We start from the raw sequence: 18,872 nt of genomic DNA, 5'->3' as shown, positions 1-18,872 counted from the left end.
TAAAGATTAACCACTCAGTATATCCCTTCCTTGTCCATTTCCTTGTCTGTGCCTTCTTCCTGTGACTGGTATTTCTCTGAGCTGTCTCCATTTTCAGTTTTTCTTTAAGAGATTTCTTCCATGAAGTTCATTAATTCTAGTCCTACCTTCAAAGAGTTAACGAACCAACCCCCCCCTTGCAAAAACAGCCCACAAGCTGCAAAACAATGTTTTATTAAAACAGATGGAACTAACAAGTTATCAGCTTCTTGTAATGTGAACAATCTGATTCACTTTTTTTCCTCTTTTTTTTTTCTTTCCCTCTTTCTTTTCCCCCATGCCTTCCATTATTTATTATTGGATCTGGAGTTTTAATACTCCAGGCATCTGAAGAAGTGGGTTATGCTCACTAAAGCTCATGATACCATCTGCATGTTTTGTTAGTCTTTAAGGTGCTGCTAGACTATTTGTAGTTTTTAAAGTTTTTCCAGTTACAGACTAACTCGGCTATGCCACTGAAGCTTTGGAACTAAAGAACTACATTCTTAATTTTGCTTTTTATTGTATCTGCTTCCCTAGTCCTCATTTGTCTGTCTTCTGTTGAATTATAAGCAATTCAGGAAAAACCCAGACTCCTGACTAGTGTGTGAAGTCCCAAGGCCAAAGTTTTCAAAGCTGCCTGAAATTAGGCAGCTAAATCCATAGGTAGGATCCTAAATAAAAACAGTGTGATTATCAAAAGGGCTGACTTCAATAGGAGTGATGGTGGCTCACCACTTCTGAAAATCAGACCACTTTCAGGTGCCTAAACATAGATGTAGGTGGAAACTTTAGGTATCTGTGTTTTAAAATATTGGCCCTGTTATACACTTGGAACTGTATATAACTCTTTTTATGAAGGAAAAGATCACATTTTGTTAGTCATATTGATAGTAGTCCACTAGAGGGCTGAATGCTTCAGGGTATTTCTTAACTGTTTTGCTAGAGGCTTGCAAAATATATTTATTTGGGCAAATATGCTGTTAGGCAGGCATACTAGAAGAAATATATAGTACACACACCCCTTTTTATTTTTAACAAACAGTAGAATTTGATGGAAAAGTGACCCATTCTATTTAAAGTGGTCAGAAAATCTGAGTCTTTTGTACTCATATTTGAGCATAGGGGCATAAGTAACTGACCAGTGAGGCTGAGGTCAACCATGAGATAGTTGGTTAGGCACTGGGATTAATGCCATAAGGGTCAGATTCAGAGCTTGGTTTTGGATTACATCTTTTGTTTAATAATTTCAGCAATGTGGTTTACATATTAGGTAATTGTGGCATCAAGTTTGAATTTAAAAGATGAAAATTATTGAGAAAAAGAAAGTTATGTTTTGTAATTTATATTTAACAGGTCTGTGTACGATGACCAGCCAAATGCACACCAAAGGTTTATGGAAAAACTAGATGCTTGCATACGTAACCATGACAGAGAGATAGAAAAGATGTGTAATTTTCACCATCAGGGCTTTGTGGATGCAATTACAGAACTTCTTAAAGTAAGGGCTGATGCAGAAAAATTAAAGGTAAGAAACCATTTACGTATACATGTGCACATATGTTTATTATTGATTAATACTAGATGAATGTTTCATTTTAAGGGATAAGACTTTTATGATGTACATACAAATCCTGATGTTTACAATTAAAGTTTCAAAAATTAATAAAGGTATTTAGGAATGTCTTGTCTACTGTGATAATACAATTGCCATGTTAATATTTTAGGTCTCATTTTCTGATTTCTTCATTCATATTTTTTTTAAAACATTGCCAAAATCAATTCACCATTTTATGAAGTAATGCTGGAAGACTTTTAGAAGGCAAAGTATTGGTAAAAACAATATTTCTTTTAATAGACCTTGGGTTTTACTCTGTTTGGTTACCAAATTATGTATCAGATCTCTCAATTTAAGATTTGGAAAAAATATTGTTAGAAATCTTGATTCTTTCGGAGGGCCTCCACTTGCAGTTGTACATTTAAAAAAAATAATATTCTTGTGCTCTCTAAAATAGTAGGTGGTTGTGGTGGTGGTATTCATTAGAAGTGAGACTAAGGTTTACTCAGAAGTCAGGTTGCAGAATAGTGAATTGTGAGACCTGTCCCTTTTAGCTCTCTTTACACTTTGGAGAGCAAAATATGCACACCAGACAGAATGAGCGTAGTTCACCAGAGGTTATGATTAGAAGAGCATTATATAAAGGATATTCAGATAACAAGAGACCAAATACAGCGTCAATGAGGTCATTGAGCATCTTTGTTTGGAAATTAATGAGATTTTTAATAAACTAGAATGTGCTTCCTTATTATGATGACCTAATGAGTCACTTAATATGTGGGAAAATCTGAGGTTGAGCTTTGCCTGCACCTGCAGCATTAAAATGTTGCTGTGGTTTGGAGATTTCCACGTTTGATGTTAATCAACCACCCAGTGTTTGCATTCAGCAAAGTATGAATGTTTAATTACCATAAAATGCAATCACCATTTCTTACAGACAATGAATGGCACATAGAGCTTATTGAGGTTATCAAAAAGGGACCAGTGGTCAATTGGGTCAATGATTTGAATTGTTTGACAGACCTACAGAAACAAGTAAAGTTCAAAAATCCCAAGTAAATTTGAGAAGTTTGCCACAGAATCTGTTAGAAAGAACTGTCATAAGTAATTGAAATTAACAAAAGCCCTTTGCGATCAAAAGTTCAAGTTCAAGCTGTAGAGTTAATTTGAATTTGCATTTCTTTGTTCTAAATTTCTCATGAAGCATGATCTAATTACAAGGGTGAGCAGTTACATCAGGGCAATATATGCATATTTGTCTAACAAAGGTGAAATTATTTTTAAGGTCCAAGTTACTGATACCAACCGAAGGCTTCAAGAATCTGGGAAAGAGGTGAGAAAATATTTTTAATTGAATATTTGCAGCAAATTAAATTTGTTTGCATAATTTAATTGTTATTATTATTATTATTTTTTTTACAAAATATCTAAGGTGATAGCCCAAACAGAGGAAATAATCCGATGTAGAATTCAGCAGCGGAATATCACAACAGTAGTGGAAAAACTGCAGTTGTGTCTTCCAGGTGAGTTACAAATATGTGTGTAATAATGACATTTGTCTAACTACAATGGTAATTAAACGATGAGATAAGTCACTATACCTAAAATGCTTCCGCAGTTTTATTTTTCCTTTCCTTTCAATATTCTTTAATGTGAAATTTATAGATGAGTTACTAGACTCTTATAAATATGTCCAAATCTAGGTCTTGTGATGATATATTTATTCTTTAATAATTGTAGTAGGGTAAACATAGGATAAACAGGATAAACATACAGCTTTGTCTAAAAATTAAGCCTGTGCATCTTTATCATACAATAAATATGTTTGTATTTAAACCATTGAAGTTGCAATGTAATATTTATTTTCCTGTGTCTAAAAGTTTAAGGGAAAACATTAAAAAAGTTTGTGAATATTATTTATAGTAATAATTTCAACATTGTGCACTATTACAATAGTATGTTTTTGAACAGCATCATTTTCATATATATAGTTTGAGAACATTGCATTTCATAGTGCACATTTATAATATATATGATATTGGTAGATAGGTTTGAACCTTGTCTTTGTACTACCAAACCTTTCTGTTGTGACTTGGGATAATGACAGTAGATGGTACTGTTGCCTTTCTATGAATTATTCCATTATGGGAATTCATATGAAATTCCCCAGATTTTTTATGGAATTCTGTAAACATAATTGGTTGACAGACATTTAAACAAAAGTTAGTGTGTTTACATTTAAAAATATTTGAAATTACTGTTGCACTTTTAAATTCTTTACTACTTCTCTTGAATAGTTTACTTTCCCTCCTCTTACTCTGCAGTTTGGAACCTTATTTTTGCTACTTTTAGTTGTTTGTTTTGTAATAGGTAATTGAGAAAAGTGTGTAAGTGAATCTAAGACTAAAATAATATACAGTATATACTTTAAAATAAAAAGTATATATTTTTTCTTAACTACAGTATTCAGTTTGCAATAAGATCTAAATGGGTTGATTTTTGTTATGTTTTTATGTAGTACTGGAAATGTACAGCAAACTAAAAGAACAGATGAAAGTAAAAAGGTGAGTGAATTTCTTTCTGTAAACTGAAGTGTAACTTTTTTAATGAATGGGTTAAACTTGTCTTTTATAATTATTGATAGACTACTAAAGACTAGTAAGATCAAGACATAATGAATCATATAGTCAAGTCTTTTTATCATTCAGTGCCTTTATTTCGAGTAGTCTCTTACAAATTAACTGACATTGTGTGAAAAATAAAGCAATTTTAGGATCTTAGTTAAGAAGCTTGAGAAAACAGTTTTTCTACTTAAACAAGCAAGAATGCAAGGGGAATATAGACACTTAATATAAATATTTATTAATACTCTAAAACAATTTAAGAACTAAGAATTTAAAAAAATCCTTAAGGAGTAGGAATGGTAAATTAATGGTTTCTTTTTGGTTCATTAATACCAGGTAATCTATCACACTCCATGGAAATGTATAATTCAAGAAGTAAAGATGACTGATTTTTCCATTTATCTCCTCTAGTGTCAGAAGTGTTGCTACTCTCTTATTTATTTGAACAATTAGTATAATGTGTGAAAACGTTCTCTTTACTATAAGCATGAAAATGCGAGCTCTCTCCACATCAGCATTTGGATTAGTGCTCACTGCTTTCTACCTGTGGGCTAGATCAGCGGTTCCCAACCGCCAGGCCGTGGACTGCTGCTGGTCTGCAACCTGCTGGCTGCCAGCCCATGTCGGCTGCTGAAGCTCAAGCTGGCTGCTCGCAGCAGCTCAGCTCCAGCAGCCATGATGACTGAGTCACGGCAGGAGGAGGCGGAGCAGGAGGAGCCTTCCTCTCACTTCTCTCCTTCACGCCTGAGGAGGAAGGGGCATGAAGGAGGAGGGAGCACGTGCGCGCCAACCGCTGCTTCACCTTTCCATGGGGCAGTAACAGCCATGCTCCCTAAGGGGGCAGCCTCACTCTGGGGAGTGTTTGGAGGGAGCAAAGGGGTGTTGGGTGAGGGCATGGTGAGGTCTCTAGGCAAGAGGATGTTGTGATGGGCTACAGAAGTCAGATTAAAGGGTCAAAAGGCATGGGGCGTAGGGGTGGGGGTCAAAGAGTGTTAGGCACTGGGGATCAAGGGTCTGGGTTGGGGCGAGGTGGCCAAGCAACATTGCATTTGCATTATTTATACAATGAATATGTAAATATGCAAATAAAATGTTACTGGTCCTCCAAAGATTTGAGAATGGGTTTGTGGTCCCTGGCATAAAAAAGGTTGGGAATCAGTGGGCTAGATCACTGGCTTGCAGTCCTCTCAGAGTAAGTGGCAGCATGTTGTTGTAGTGCCTGTGGAGCCACCTGGCCAGGAGACTGACTCCTTGAGTCACAGTCTCCTACTCCAGTGTTCCAACAGTTCTGAGAAGAGGAAGTAAACTCCCTGGACCTACACCCATTGCAGTTTAAACTCTCTAGCATACAGGTAGCACTTTCTGCTAGCTAGGACCTACTGTGGTTTCATCTGTTCTGCAGGGCTTGCTGCTTCCTGCATGCTGCAAGTGGTAAGATAGCACACTAGTTAAAGTGGTCATAACCAGTGTTCTCTCTAAGCTGTGGGGCAGCCCAGCTTCACAGGTGATTAATCACCTCAGCCCAGTCAGAGGCTCAGGGCTACATGCACAGAGCTGACTGGGTGGGGCTGATTAATCACCTGTAAAGCTGTCCTGCCACACAGCTTAGAGGGAACACTGGTCATAACCTCTCACTTCCTTGCACTGTTGCACAGGACAGGCACCGTCTGTCTTTATAATTGGCAGGGATGTTAAATTACTGAGGGGCATCATGGAGTGATTACATAAATCAGATGCAATGGCAGTTTTTAGTGGCATTTTGTAGGGATATGAATGACTAGTCCACATGCTAGTTGCCTCGTTGCTTCCCCCGCTTGCTGCTTCTGTCAGAAAGAGGCAGCAAAGAGGGAGACAGACCCTGGGCTCCACGTGGTGCTGCCACTTTGAAATGCCACGTTCAGCCTGGGGCCAGCTGGGAAGTCCCCCGCTGACCCTGGGCTCCATGCGTTGCTGCTGCTTTGCAACGCCACGGGGAACACAGGGCCAGCGGGGGACTCAAGCAGTCCCTGCTGCACTTTTGCCTTTGAAGTGTAGCAAAAGTCCTGGGGTTGTTGCTACACTTCAAAGGTGGAGGCACCCTTATTGACTAATCAAATAGTCAATGCAAATTGCAGCGACTATTTGATTAGCCAATTAATTGAAATTTTACATCCCTAGCATTTTGATTTCAGGTAATCTATTATTTTTGTAGTTTCACTCATTGGGTTTTGGGGGTTGATTTTTTTAAAACTATTATTGAGAAGTCATCAGCACTTTTCAAAAGTTAAAAATAATCTTCAGTCCTCTAAAGATTTAGGGCTGTGTCACTCCTGTGGAAGAATTTGTAGGAGAGGAAATGCTACATGGGAAACTGCATGCCAAAAATGATGGCATTGCGGATGTATCAGACCGTTAGAGTAGGGGTTAGAACAGAGGTGGGGAACCTAAGGCCTGGAGGCCAGATGCCTTTTTCCTTGATCTGACCCCCCGAGGCTCAGGGCTCCCCCCACAGCATTGGGGAGCCCACGGGGCTGGAGCACACAAAATCTACTAGTCTGGGATTGACTAGGCTCTGGTGTTTGAGGAGAATGTGGAAAATGTCTTTCTCCTTCTCAGCAGGGGGCCACATTAGTGAGAATTTGTTTTTCTGTTTTCTTTTGCTTCTCAGTTGTGTGTAGCCCCCAACTGATTTTTCTGTAGGCCAGCGGCCCCTGCCCAAAAAAGGCTCCCCACAACTGGGTTAGAACATGTCATCACCATCCCACTAGAAGGAGGAGGAGCATCAGTATCCTCAGAGCTGCATTGACATCCTATGGAGGTCCAGAGCTTCTCAAACTTTCTAGACTACTGTAGGTATTCCTTTCAGGAATCTGATTTGTCTTGTGTACCCCAAGTTTCACTTCACTTAAAAATGACTTGCTTAGAAAATCAGACATAAAAAGACAAAAGTGTCACAGCACACTATTACTGAAAAATTGCTTACTTTTTCATTTTTACCATATACAGTAAATTGATTGGAATATTATTATTTTACTTATTTCAGTGTGATACTGTATAATGGTATGTAGAACAGTATAAACAAGTAATGGTCTGTATGAAATTTTGGTTTATATTGCCTTTGCTAGTGCTTTTTATGTAGCCTGTCATAAAACTAGACAAATATGTAGATGAATTGATGTATCCCTGGGAAGTCCTCTGTGTAGTGGGAACCACTGCCCTAGAGCATACAAGCTGAGGAATTGTCTTCCTTCTAGTACAGGGTGTCCTTCCTATATGTCTCCCCGGTATACATCCATTCCACACTAACGTTGTTGAAGCTTGTAGGAACTGATGCATTATAAGTCCTCCCATTCACCACTCTGAAGTTGGGCAAAAAAGCTTCTCCTCCCCTCTCCCCCCCCCCAGTTTGCGCAAATGGAGATCAGCTGCAGGAAAAAAATTCTCTTCATAACTTGTTTTGCTATAAGTCCAAGTTTTTTGGAACATATCTTGGACTTACAGCAAGGACGGCCTGTACTCAGGTACTTTTCTTCTTTGTAGTACAACATTTTCGTTAACTACATGAGTTTTGTTTCCTTATGACTTACTCTCTGTGTTTCCACACAGGGAAGAAAGACTATGGAGTGGTATCCTGTGGAAGTTGAGGTTAATTGTGGTCATTTACTGTGACTTGTCAGGCATCAAAACTAAAGTATAGAACAGGGATCAATATGCTGGATCAATATGCCGACCATTTGGGACTGTCCCGATTTTAAATACTCTTGTCCCGGTGTCCCCATCAAGTAGCGAAATGTTACTTGATGGGGATACTGGCTTGTGGGGAAGAAGTGACTGAGAAATGGCTCCATGCCATTGCTCCTCGCGTGGGCAGCAGCCCCCTCTCCCCACCCCCCGCAGCAGAGTGTGTAGGCAGCTCCATTGGAGCTTTGCCGGCAGGCAGTCAGGCTGGCTTCTGGTGGCACGCATTTTCCAGCCACTCTGCCACGGATTGCCCCACCACTATGTGCTGGCCGGCTCCCTCCCTTCCCCCACGGCACTGCCTCTGTTGCATGAGAGCCCCAGTCCGGCTGCGCTGCCTCCTCCTCCTTCAGGCTGCTTGTTGGTACAGCGGTCGTCTTCACCACTGTTGGAGGGACCAGGTGGGTCCAAGGTAAAACCCAGCGGAGCTGCTCCCGGGCTCCATGACTTGGAGCTTCCGTTTCAGCCCTGGCAGGTGCTGCACAGAGCCCGGCTGGGGTGCTGCGGGTTAAGGCACACTTGGGCTGGGTAGGTGCGCTCCGTGCACTGCTGCTCTCTCACCCCTTCCCACCCTGCTGGGGAAACAGCAGCGAACTGGGTCTGGCAGGGAAGGTCAGGGTTTCTTCACACACATACCCCTCCCCCGCTGTGCTGGGATCCCCGCTGTGTGAAGGAGTGAGGTTTAGCTCCATCCCTCTTCCTACCAGGCTGGGGGAATGGCAGCATGCAAGGGGATGCGAAGCCAGATAAGTATCCCCTCTCATTCCCAGACCCCCACACTCCAATTCCCCTCACTCACTCCCCTCCCCCACCAAGACTCTGTACCCCCAGCTTGCTCCGATACCCTTCCTTGCTCCTGCCTCCTCCCATCTGGCCAGACACACTGCCCCACACCTCTCCTGGCCAGACACCCTACCCCCAGCCTGCCCCTGCACCCTCCATTGCTCTGTACCTCCCCCCTGGCCAGACACCCTACCCCCAACTTGCTCCTGCATCCACCATTGCTCCTTTACTCACCCTCTTGGCCACTTACTGCACCCTACCTTGCTCCTGCTCCTCCTCCAGCCGGATACCCTACTTCTAGCCTGCTTTTGCACCCTACCTCCCACCCAGACCTCGCAACCTCTCCTCCATCCTGCACCCCATCCCTACCCCACTCACTGGCAGACCTATCCCGCACACTGAACCCCTTATTTTTGTCCCCATCCCACAGATTAAGAGGATCCATAAAATCCACTAACCCTGGAACCCAGAAAAGTAAATCTGGTCTATGGGAAGACTTGAACCTCCATCCTCCCTGTCCCGTCCCCTCGTCCTGTGGGGCTAGAGCACCAGAGGAGTGAGGTTTCTCAGTTGGGGGCCATATCAGTGAGAGTTGGGTTATTTTGAGGGGTTTTTTTGCTTCTCATTTGTGTGGCCTCTGACTGAGTTTTCTGTGGGTCAGTGGCCCCCAACCCAAAAAAGGTTCCCCACACCTGCCATAAATAAAGAAAACATTGAAACCTTTTGTGATGGATGTAAATTAATATTTTACTTTATTTAAAAGGAAGTTTGATAAACTAACATGATAAAGTTAAAATGCTTAATCTGTTTAATAATCTAAATTAAACCATTCTCCCCTAGCTGCATCTGGTTCAGAAAATATGGTCACCGTACCCAGCCTGCCCCTATCCCACCTTCCCCTGTTTTCCCCCGGCACACAGATCCTTAAATAGAAGTGCAGAAATTAAATCTTGGCACCCCATTTCTGAAAGGTTGCTGACGCCTGGTATAGAGTGCCTTTATACTAGTTACGGTCCCCTTAATACTGCAGGGCTGCGTCTAGACTGGCATGAATTTCCAAAAATGCTTTTAACGGAAAAAGCATGTATAGATTGGCAGGATGCTTTTCCGCAAAAGCACTTTTTGCGGAAAAGCGTCTGTGGCCAATCTAGATGCGGTTTTCCGCAAAAAAGCCCCAATCGCCATTTTCGCGATCGGGGCTTTTTTGCGGAAAACAGTACCATGCTGTCTACACTGGCCCTTTTGGGCAGAAGTCTTTCGGAAAAAGACTTTTGCCCAAACGGGAACAGCATAGTTTTTCCAGAAAATCACTGACGATCTTACATGAGATCGTCAGTGCTCTTCCGGAAATTCAAGCGGCCAGTGTAGACAGCTGGCAAGTTTTTCCGCAAAATCAGATGATTTTGCGGAAAAACTTGCCAGTCTAGACACAGCCCAATGGTACTGCTGGAGGGGCTTCCATAGGGCCAGTGAAATGCTGCTGTTGTGGTTCCTCTTCCTTCTCTCTAGTAGTTCTGGTCCTATTGTAATGAGGGACCAATGACTTTATCCTATATCTGCCAAGCAGCCATGATAGTGTGTTCTTTAAGTTTTGCAATAGTATCTGACTAACAGGAATTGTCTCCATAGGCATCTTATGTCACAAACTCATGGTGTGTAACACAAATCCAATATATTTACTAATAATTCAGTATATATTGCTGCCAAAAGATTGTACATGGTTCAAGCAAATGCTTATTTTCATACATTAGAATATTTGGAATGTTAAAAATGACCAAAGAGCTGAACAGGTGAGCACTCAAAAATGACATGCTAATAGAAATTCTGGAAGCCATGAGGCACAGGGTTTTTTTTCCACAGTGGAGTGTGAAGGTACATGGCCATGGTTTCCAACCAGTTCTGAACTAGCCACACTCTCCTGGCCAAATGGCCACATGTGGCTAGTGGGTTGGACACCAACGTGAAATTCAATTTGCTACTTTTTCATTTACAGCCATGTTTGGTAACACAGAAAGATATTTCACTGACTTAAAGGCAACAGGCTATGGATTTTTTTAAAATGAGATTTCTCCTCCATTTTTGTCTTTATGATGCATAAAGGAGGTCGGAAGCTTTTTTCCCCTCTCTTATTTTTGTAAACAGTACATATATCAGGTCTGGTCTTCCTTTTTTTTTTCAGGAAGAACTTCTTGAGACTGTCAGAGCTGTATAGCAGGGGTTCCCAAACTTTTTGACATGGGGACCAGTAAATCCATTCACGAACTTTTGGAGGACCAGTAACGTTCATTTGTATGTTCATTAATCAAATGATGAATATTCAGATAAGTTGTTTCTGGTCCTCCCAAAACCCCCAGTGCCAACTTTAGCAAAGCTTTTGATATGGTCACCTGCAATATTCTTGCCAGCAAGTTAAGGAAAATGGATTGGATAAATGGACTGTAAGACAGACAGAAAGCTGGTTAGACCAGGGTTCCCAAACTTTTTACTTTAGTTGGAACCCTTTTTTTTCAGTACTGCTTTTTGCAGCCCAAAAATATAAACACATAAAAAACAAACTGAGAAAATACCAGACATATAACATGTCTGGTATTTTCTCATTAGATAAGTTTTATTATTACTAGATGTATCAGTTTGTAGTTTCGAACTGCCTGGCTGGTAAATGTGCTCAGGCTGCATGAGTGTGTCTACTAGCCAGACAATTCGCAACTACTCGAGGGATGTGTGTGTGGGAGGGGAGGGGAGACAATAGAATTCTGGGCCGGACTAACTTGTGCTTTGTGGTATGCGGGGGGAGGAGGGGAGTAGCACCCCGAGAGCTACATATGGCCGGGTCAATCCCACTCCCCGCAGGCCGATTCATTCCTCTCCCCTGCTTCCCCCCGCTGCGCATCTGGCCAGCCCCAGTTCCCCCAACCCCTTCCCGGGCAGCCAGTTCTCCCCCGCTTCTCCTCCCAATCTCCCTTGGCCAGCCCTGCTGCCCGCATCCAGCCCTCCTTCCGGCAGCCGCTTCTCTCCCCCCCATCTTCCCCGGCCAGCTCCCTGCCCCCAACCTCGCGCCTCCTGGCAGCCCTGCTTCCACTGGCCCCCCAATCTCACCAGTCCTCCCCGATTCCCCCATCCAGTGCTGCTTCTGGTGGCTGGTTCTCTCCTCCTCCTGGTACCTGCACCTTCCCTTAGCCCTGCACCCTCCTGGTGCCTCCCCCTTCCCTTACTGCCCCTGCCCCCTTTGCCCTCTTTTTCCCTGATACCCACCCCCTCACCACTCTCTGCCCCATTCCTCTCCTGCCGGTCTGTGCCCTCACACATGCCTTGCTCCATCCCCACCTCTCTCATGCCCACCCCTTCTTTCAAGCTTTCTCCCATCGCCTCCCCTCCAGCCCTCAATGCCCTTCCCCTGTCCTTTCCTCTCCCAGCATCACTCTGTCTTCCCTCCCACTGACACCTCCCCTCCTATCCTTTCCCTCGTTGTCTGCACTTGGGCCCCTGGCATTTGTCTCTGCTGTACTCTGTCCCTTGGTGTCTTTCCCTCCTCCCGCCCAAGCCCAAGCCCCTTCCCTTCCCCCCCGCAGCCATCGCCGCTGCCTCCTCTCCTCTGCTCTCCTCCCCTCCCTTCCCCCGCCGCCGCACAAGCCTGTTCCCTGCCTTCCACGTTGCGGGGCCAGAGGCTGTGTTCAGGCCCCGGAGGCCGAATCCGGAGGCAGCCCTGCAATGTGCCTCCGAGGAGTTTTAAAATCCCGGGCTGTGACATCACATCCCGCCCGGGCGTCCTCCCCGTGCACGTGCAATGCAGCGCATGGGCAGCAGCAGCAGGCGAGGAGGAGCCGCGCACGGCAGGGATGGGCCAGGGCCCACTTCAGGCAGAGCTGGGGGAGAGACCCAGCTCCACATATTGATGGAGCAGGGCCCCCGACTCTGTAACTTGCCGGCACTTCCGGGTTCAGAGGTGCGAGGCCCGATTCGACCGAATCGGTCAAATTGGCCTAAGGCCAGCCCTGCTGGCAACCACCAAGCACGCTGAGGCCTGGTATTTTTTTCCCGCGGCCCAGTACCGGGCCGCAGCCCATAGTTTGGGAAACACTGCTGTATAGTATGAATTTTCATACCTTAATTGAAAAGATGAATGTTTACTCTTTAACAAAGACATTTTTTCTCACAAGAGTTTGGATAGTAATGTTAAATGAATGTTAACAAAACTAAGGAGTGAATAAAAATACTTTTCCTTCTCAATTTCTAATCTTTCTGTCTTTTTTAAATACTGTAATTTCACTAGTACTCCAGTTTCCATAAAATCAAAGACATGATCAGAATTGTTAATGTCAAAGAAACAAGCAGGAAAAAGGTATGGCATTGTTTGTTTTTAGGACAAAATCCTATTAGGACTTCCTTCTCGAGACATCACCTTTAAGACAGTGCTAAGTATGGGTCTGGATGTTACTTTACATTGCCAGTTTGCAGTGGATTCCAAACAGCCATCTGTTGGTAACAATTTTTTGTCACTACCAACCTGGGCTGGACTTGAACTGGTGACCTAGGGGTGAAAGGCTCTGTATCCCATTTAACTATCTCCTGAGCCATGTATAATGCAAGTTGACAAGAATTATTGTTGTGAGAAAAAATAAATGAGGAGTCTGCTCTAAGCAGACTAGACCGGTTGGAGAGTTTTATGGAGGGGTTAAATCTTGGGAGAATGGGGCTTAAGGAAAGGGGTATTGGTGCTCCCACTGTTTAATTACCCACTATGGGTTTATAGCTTTGTAATGAACCTTCCAGATTTTTTTCTTTTAAAGACTAATTTAAAGTGACTTAATCATATCATGCTTTTCATTTAACCATATTATATCTTAACCTGTGGCTACCTATATGAGTCTTTGTATAAAGTTATAGACTTTATACTCCAGCAGGATTTGTTAGAGAAAGAGATACAAAAGCACTGACATTGTTAGTGTACTGTGAAAAGCACTTACTACTGCAGTGACTGCAATAGAATTTCCTGTAAATAAATAAATTGGTTGCTAAGACTGTTGTTAGACTTCATGTAAGTCACTGTAGGAAATATGGACAGGACTATGATCTTGTGGGTAAAGTTTAGTGCTGGGATTTCTGGGTTCTTTTTCTGGCTTTGACATTGACTTTTTGTGTAACTGTGGGAAAGTCACTTAGCCCTTCTGCACCTCAGTTACCCATAATTTGCCATGGAGACAGTGGTTCCTTCTCTCACACAGAGTTGAGATTAATACATTTTACCAAGAGTTTGAGTTCCTCAGTTGAAAGGTGCTGTATATAACTACAGCACAATGGGAACAAATTCCATAATAGCAACTCCTAAAATTTGTGGCAATGTAAATTTATTTTAATCCCCATTTATCCTGTTCCCATGCAAACAAACATAAACAGTTGAAATATATGAAGTGACCGTAAATCCATTGTTGATTATTTTCAGCTGTGACTGTTTTTGAAGGTGGGTTTTTCATTGTGCTCTCTAGGTGGTCCAGCTCCATGCCACTGTTCCCATGACATTCTCCAGGTAGTCCAGCTCAGAATTTCCTTTCCCAGAGAAGGGGAAAGCTGATAGTTGACTACTGTGGTTAATGTCTGTAGTTGAGCCATGTTGTTTTCTAGATCACTCAGCTCATCAGCCTGTGCATGTGGTTCTTTTGTTTGCGAGCTGGACTGAAACTCTGCCTTCTTATCCACTTCTGCCTAGCTCCATGGAGCAATGCAGCAAGCATGCAGTGTAATTCAAGTAATGGTAGGAAAAGCTGGAGAGCAGGAGTCGGATATAGGCAGGTCCTGGCAGTGCAAGGAGAGGGGGGAAAAGCTGCTGAGATTTCTGGTTGCAGCAAAATGGTGATGTCCTTAAATGCTGAGTTGCATGGACTAGTGAGAAAATACCCAAATTCTGGAGAGCATTGAGTTCCTCTTTAGGATGAATGGGGCAGTTCACACATCTCGAAGTTTTAGTTTTAGACACTTTGCAGACTCAGGCAAGCATCCTTACTTTGGTTTGTGCTTGGTTTGTGTTTTCCATGTCATCTCTACAAGAACTTAGAACCATTATTTTTAAAATGAAAGCTGAGAAGCTGGGACACAATTCTATGGCAACGAGTGAATTTCACAACAAATTATGTGTTTGAAAGTCACAGGATCCTCATAGTATGGTATTAATCATTATACTACATAGTCAGTGTTGTTTTAGAAAGACAAACTATAGGACAAACAAAGTAATAACAGATTTCAATAATTTCACATCCAAGGAAAAGGTGATGGCTTAGTGTTGTAAAACAAAGATACCTAGTAAAGTTTTTAAAATTGATAGACTGATAGTTTCTTAAAATAAATTATTCACAGTGGCAAAAGGTTAAAAAAGTAGGTGCGCCTCTTAAAAAAAGATGATAGTGGGAGTGATCAGGAAATAAAAACAGATTATCCTTCCCCTCCCCCCCCCGAGAAGTTATAATATACGTAAAAAGAATATGACAATGGAAAGTTGGTCAACAAAGAATACAAATGAGTTTGAGATACCTGTTCCTTTAGAAAGGAAGGGATTTAAGGATCTGGTTAAAGAGGAAAGTTTTGAGCAGGACAAAAGTAGGCAAGTATGTTTAACCAGGTGGTGCTTTGCAGATTTTTTTTTAATTTGAGGTGACTCAGAAGTTCAGTCTCTGTGAAGAAAATAGTTGGAAACAGTTGCTGTCTTGGGAAATTTACAGAAATTTCAATCCCTATTGCATCTATCCTCATGGATTTCTTGAATCCTATTTTTAAAGGAAGTGCTTTAAATCTAAAAGTTTTTAAGCAGTATTGTTGGCTGTAGTGTCCCTCAGTGCCTGATCCATGGATAGACGCTAGTCCCTGAACTCTCTCTAACACAGTTTAGGAAGACAGTAAGAAGCATTGCCTCATATCAGAAAGGTTTAGTAATACTGGTTGGACCTCCTTGGTCTGGCACCCTTGGGACCTGACTGGTACTGGGTGAGGGAATTTGCCGGACGATAGGAGGTCCCCTGACACCAGCCCCTCAGCGCACTGCCTCCCTCCCCACCTGCTGGCTCCTTTGGCCCAGTTGGGCTGCCTGCTGGCCCAGCCCCATTGCTGGCTGTGCTGCCCAATTGGGTTACAGCAGCTCCAACCCCCCTGCTGGGTGGCATGAACCCCCAGCAGCGCTGATTCTACCAGCGTGCTGCAGTCCCGGCCAGCTTCCCCTCCCAGACTGCTATGGCTGCAGCCTCAGCCCTGCTACCGCGGCAGCAGGCAGCCCCAATTACATTACCACCACCGTCCAGCCTGTCCTGCCACCGCCTCCCAGGATAATGTGGCCCCGCCACCCCCTGGGCTGATGCAACCCTGGCCAAGCTTCGCCTCCTAGACTGCTGTTGTCCTGGCCCAGCTGCCACGGCTGCAGGCAGCCCCAATCGCGCTCCACCGCCGCCTGGGCTGCCCTAGCACTGCCGCTTCCAGGGCTGCTGTGGCTCCACTGCTACCAGACTCGCAGGGCTGCACCAGGCTCTCAGCTGCTAGCCCTCCTGTTCCAAGATTCTCTCACCCAGGAACATCCATGGCCATGTTGGACCATGGATATTGCCGGATCAGAGATTCCCAGATTTGGGAATTGCAACCTGTACTGGGCTTCAGGGATTCCCTTTATGGTGACTGACTTTTTTTTTTTTTTAAACAAATGTTTGTAGTGTACCTGGGTGATATGGCTTTCTTTCTCTTTTAGCACGGATCATTTTAAAATTCAGCTTATATGAACACATTGAATGTGAAAATCATTTTATGTAAGGCTGTTTTTTCAATTAGTTTTTGTTATTTATATAGCACCAGCAGCAAACTAGTTGTTTTGTAGATTAATATAAGGTGATTTCAAGCTAGTGATAACCATGTGATGTAGAGATCTTAAAATAGCAACTTTCTAGATGAATTTTTTGCTTGGAATTCCTCAGTGACATTTTTATAATCAGGTAGTGGGTTTATGTAGCGGAGTAATGTGGTCAGCAAGGAGACATACACCTTTTCAAACTTTTTTTAAAATGTGTGCGATGAAGCGTCCGTGTTTTCCAGCCCAAGTGAACATTCCTTCTCTGTTAGGGGTCAATTCAGTATCAGAACAAGATGGGAAACTCAGATGTACGTAACTTTTATTGTTTGTTTTCCCATCATATCTGCTTCCTTACATTATTAGAAGTTTATGTATTTTGGAATTCCTAGTGGGAATCAACTCAATACAACTGATAGATTTCTGTCCTTGGGAAGATTTATAAACTCTCTGCTGTCTTCTGTGATATTTTACATTTGTATATCCCCATAGTTTCAAAACTTGGGAATTAGTAAACTTACTCTTGCAAGTCTTGCTCAGAGAAGGCAGTAAAAAGGAATTCTATATCTTATAAGAGGAATTTTTAAGATGTTCAAAATAGTTGCTTAACTCATTTATATTCAACAAGTAGTCCTTTGGCACCTTAGAGACTAACATATATATATACAGGCAGTCCCCGGGTTACGTACATGATAGGGACTGTAGGTTTGTTCTTAAGTTGAATTTGTATGTAAGTCGGAACTGGCGTCCAGATTCAGCCGCTGTTGAAACTGACCAGCAGCGGCTGAATCGGACACGCCTGGGGCAGAGCAGCTGGGGTGCTGCTGGGTTGGTCCAGTAGCGCCGCACCTCGGCGCTATGGGACCAACCTGGCAGCCCCCCAGCTGCTCTACCCCAGGCGTCGACGAGAAAAGCCTGGTCTGCTGGGGGGAGGGGCGCACTAGCTGCGCCCCTCCCAGCAGACCAGGGAGACGCGGAGCGGCTTTTCTTGCCGCGGAGGACGCGGGCGGCGGGACCACGGCGTGTCTCGGCGGTCCCGCCGCCTGCGTCCTCCGTGGCGAGAAAAGCTGCTCCGCATCTCCCTGGTCTGCTGGGGGGGGGGGAGGGGGCGCTAGCTCCGCGTCTCCCTGGTCTGCTGGGGGGAAGCGCCCCCCGCACCGCCAGAGGCGGCGACAGTGAGGGAGGCACCCCACACTAGCGGGGCCCCCCCGCCCCGGTTCGTAAGTAGGGGTCCGACTTAAGTCGGACTGACGTAACCCGGGGACTGCCTCTGTGTGTGTGTGTGTGTGTGTGTGTGTGTGTGTGTGTGTGTGTGTGTGTGTGTGTATATATATATATATATATATATATATATATATATTATCACAAGCTTTTACGGGCAAAACGCACTTCTTCAGATAATACTATATATATTTTTGTTAGTCTCTAAGGTGCCATAGGACTACTCGTTGTTTTTAAAGTTACAGGCTAACACTCTGAGTCACTTGTACAAACTGAAAGTTATTAATATATTTCATTACATTTGCTGAGAGCTATTAACATTGTTATCAACTGTTCATGACAAAGTTCCTTTGGCCCATTATGCATAAATACTATTTTCTAGATAAAAAATTAAAATAACTCACAACCTGAAATGCCATGCAAACATCTGTAGCTTAAATCCTGACCTGCTGGTGACCTTCAGATTAAGTCTTCAGTCCTTTATCAGAACAGATGTTTAAAAGGCAAGGTCCTCTGTGTGAGAGTATATATGCAGCGAGAGAGTGAGTGCACACATACTCAGGACTTTATATATATAATTAGTAAGCAACTCTAGAATGGGTTGAAAATGGATTATGTTAATTATGATCTCAGAGACGGCAGTGAAAACCTTCCAGATGAACTAACTGTGCTCTGATAAGCTGATTTGTATTATTTAAATAAAAACCTTTTATATGATTTTGATTCTGTTATTGACTTAGTCCTCCTTAAAAGCCTCACCATTTGGCCCTTGTGGACATTGCTATTTTTAAAAAAGCAAAAAAACACACATTCACACACAACTCCCCAAACTCTTTTTATTGAAAACATTCCACTTGTTTTATATAAAATAAAGAGAAGGCTCAATAAAGCAAAGGCTCCAAATTTACAATTGAAATCACTTTGTTTGCAGTCTGCTGAAAGCAGTTGTGTTTTTGGAGAGAGAAGAATTTTTCCCATCCTTTGGCTATACTGAGTTCTACTGTCTTTAGTTGAGAACATTTTTGTTTGTAGAATGAGAATTTACAGCGGAAATATTCAGATAGTTTTTGCTCATGTATTTACAAAAGTTAAAGTGATCTCATCAAGTTGAATCATATTTCTGCTTGACAGTGTT

General features: G+C 43.1%; 1 protein-coding gene and 1 long non-coding RNA gene across 7 annotated transcripts in view; both read left to right on the top strand.

Annotated features, from left to right (window-relative positions):
* Positions 1-18,872, top strand: part of EXOC6 (exocyst complex component 6) — a 212,935-nt gene that overhangs the window by 46,459 nt on the left and 147,604 nt on the right. For all 6 annotated transcript variants that reach the window (XM_025179786.2, XM_006113178.4, XM_006113179.4 and 3 more), the window contains 4 exons: positions 1,375-1,546; positions 2,862-2,909; positions 3,009-3,099; positions 4,095-4,140. In XM_025179786.2, the coding sequence (XP_025035571.1) occupies positions 1,375-1,546; positions 2,862-2,909; positions 3,009-3,099; positions 4,095-4,140 (357 nt within the window). The remainder of the gene's footprint in view (positions 1-1,374; positions 1,547-2,861; positions 2,910-3,008; positions 3,100-4,094; positions 4,141-18,872) is intronic.
* Positions 4,154-16,372, top strand: LOC142830417 (uncharacterized). The gene is made up of 2 exons (XR_012905634.1): positions 4,154-7,950; positions 10,004-16,372. It is a non-coding gene; the product is annotated as an uncharacterized LOC142830417 (long non-coding RNA).

This window comes from Pelodiscus sinensis, chromosome 8, assembly GCF_049634645.1.
Source record: "Pelodiscus sinensis isolate JC-2024 chromosome 8, ASM4963464v1, whole genome shotgun sequence".
NCBI lineage: Eukaryota > Metazoa > Chordata > Testudines > Trionychidae > Pelodiscus > Pelodiscus sinensis.
The sequence above is the reverse complement of the archived record's forward strand: the minus strand, read 5'-3'. Positions and strand labels throughout refer to the sequence as shown.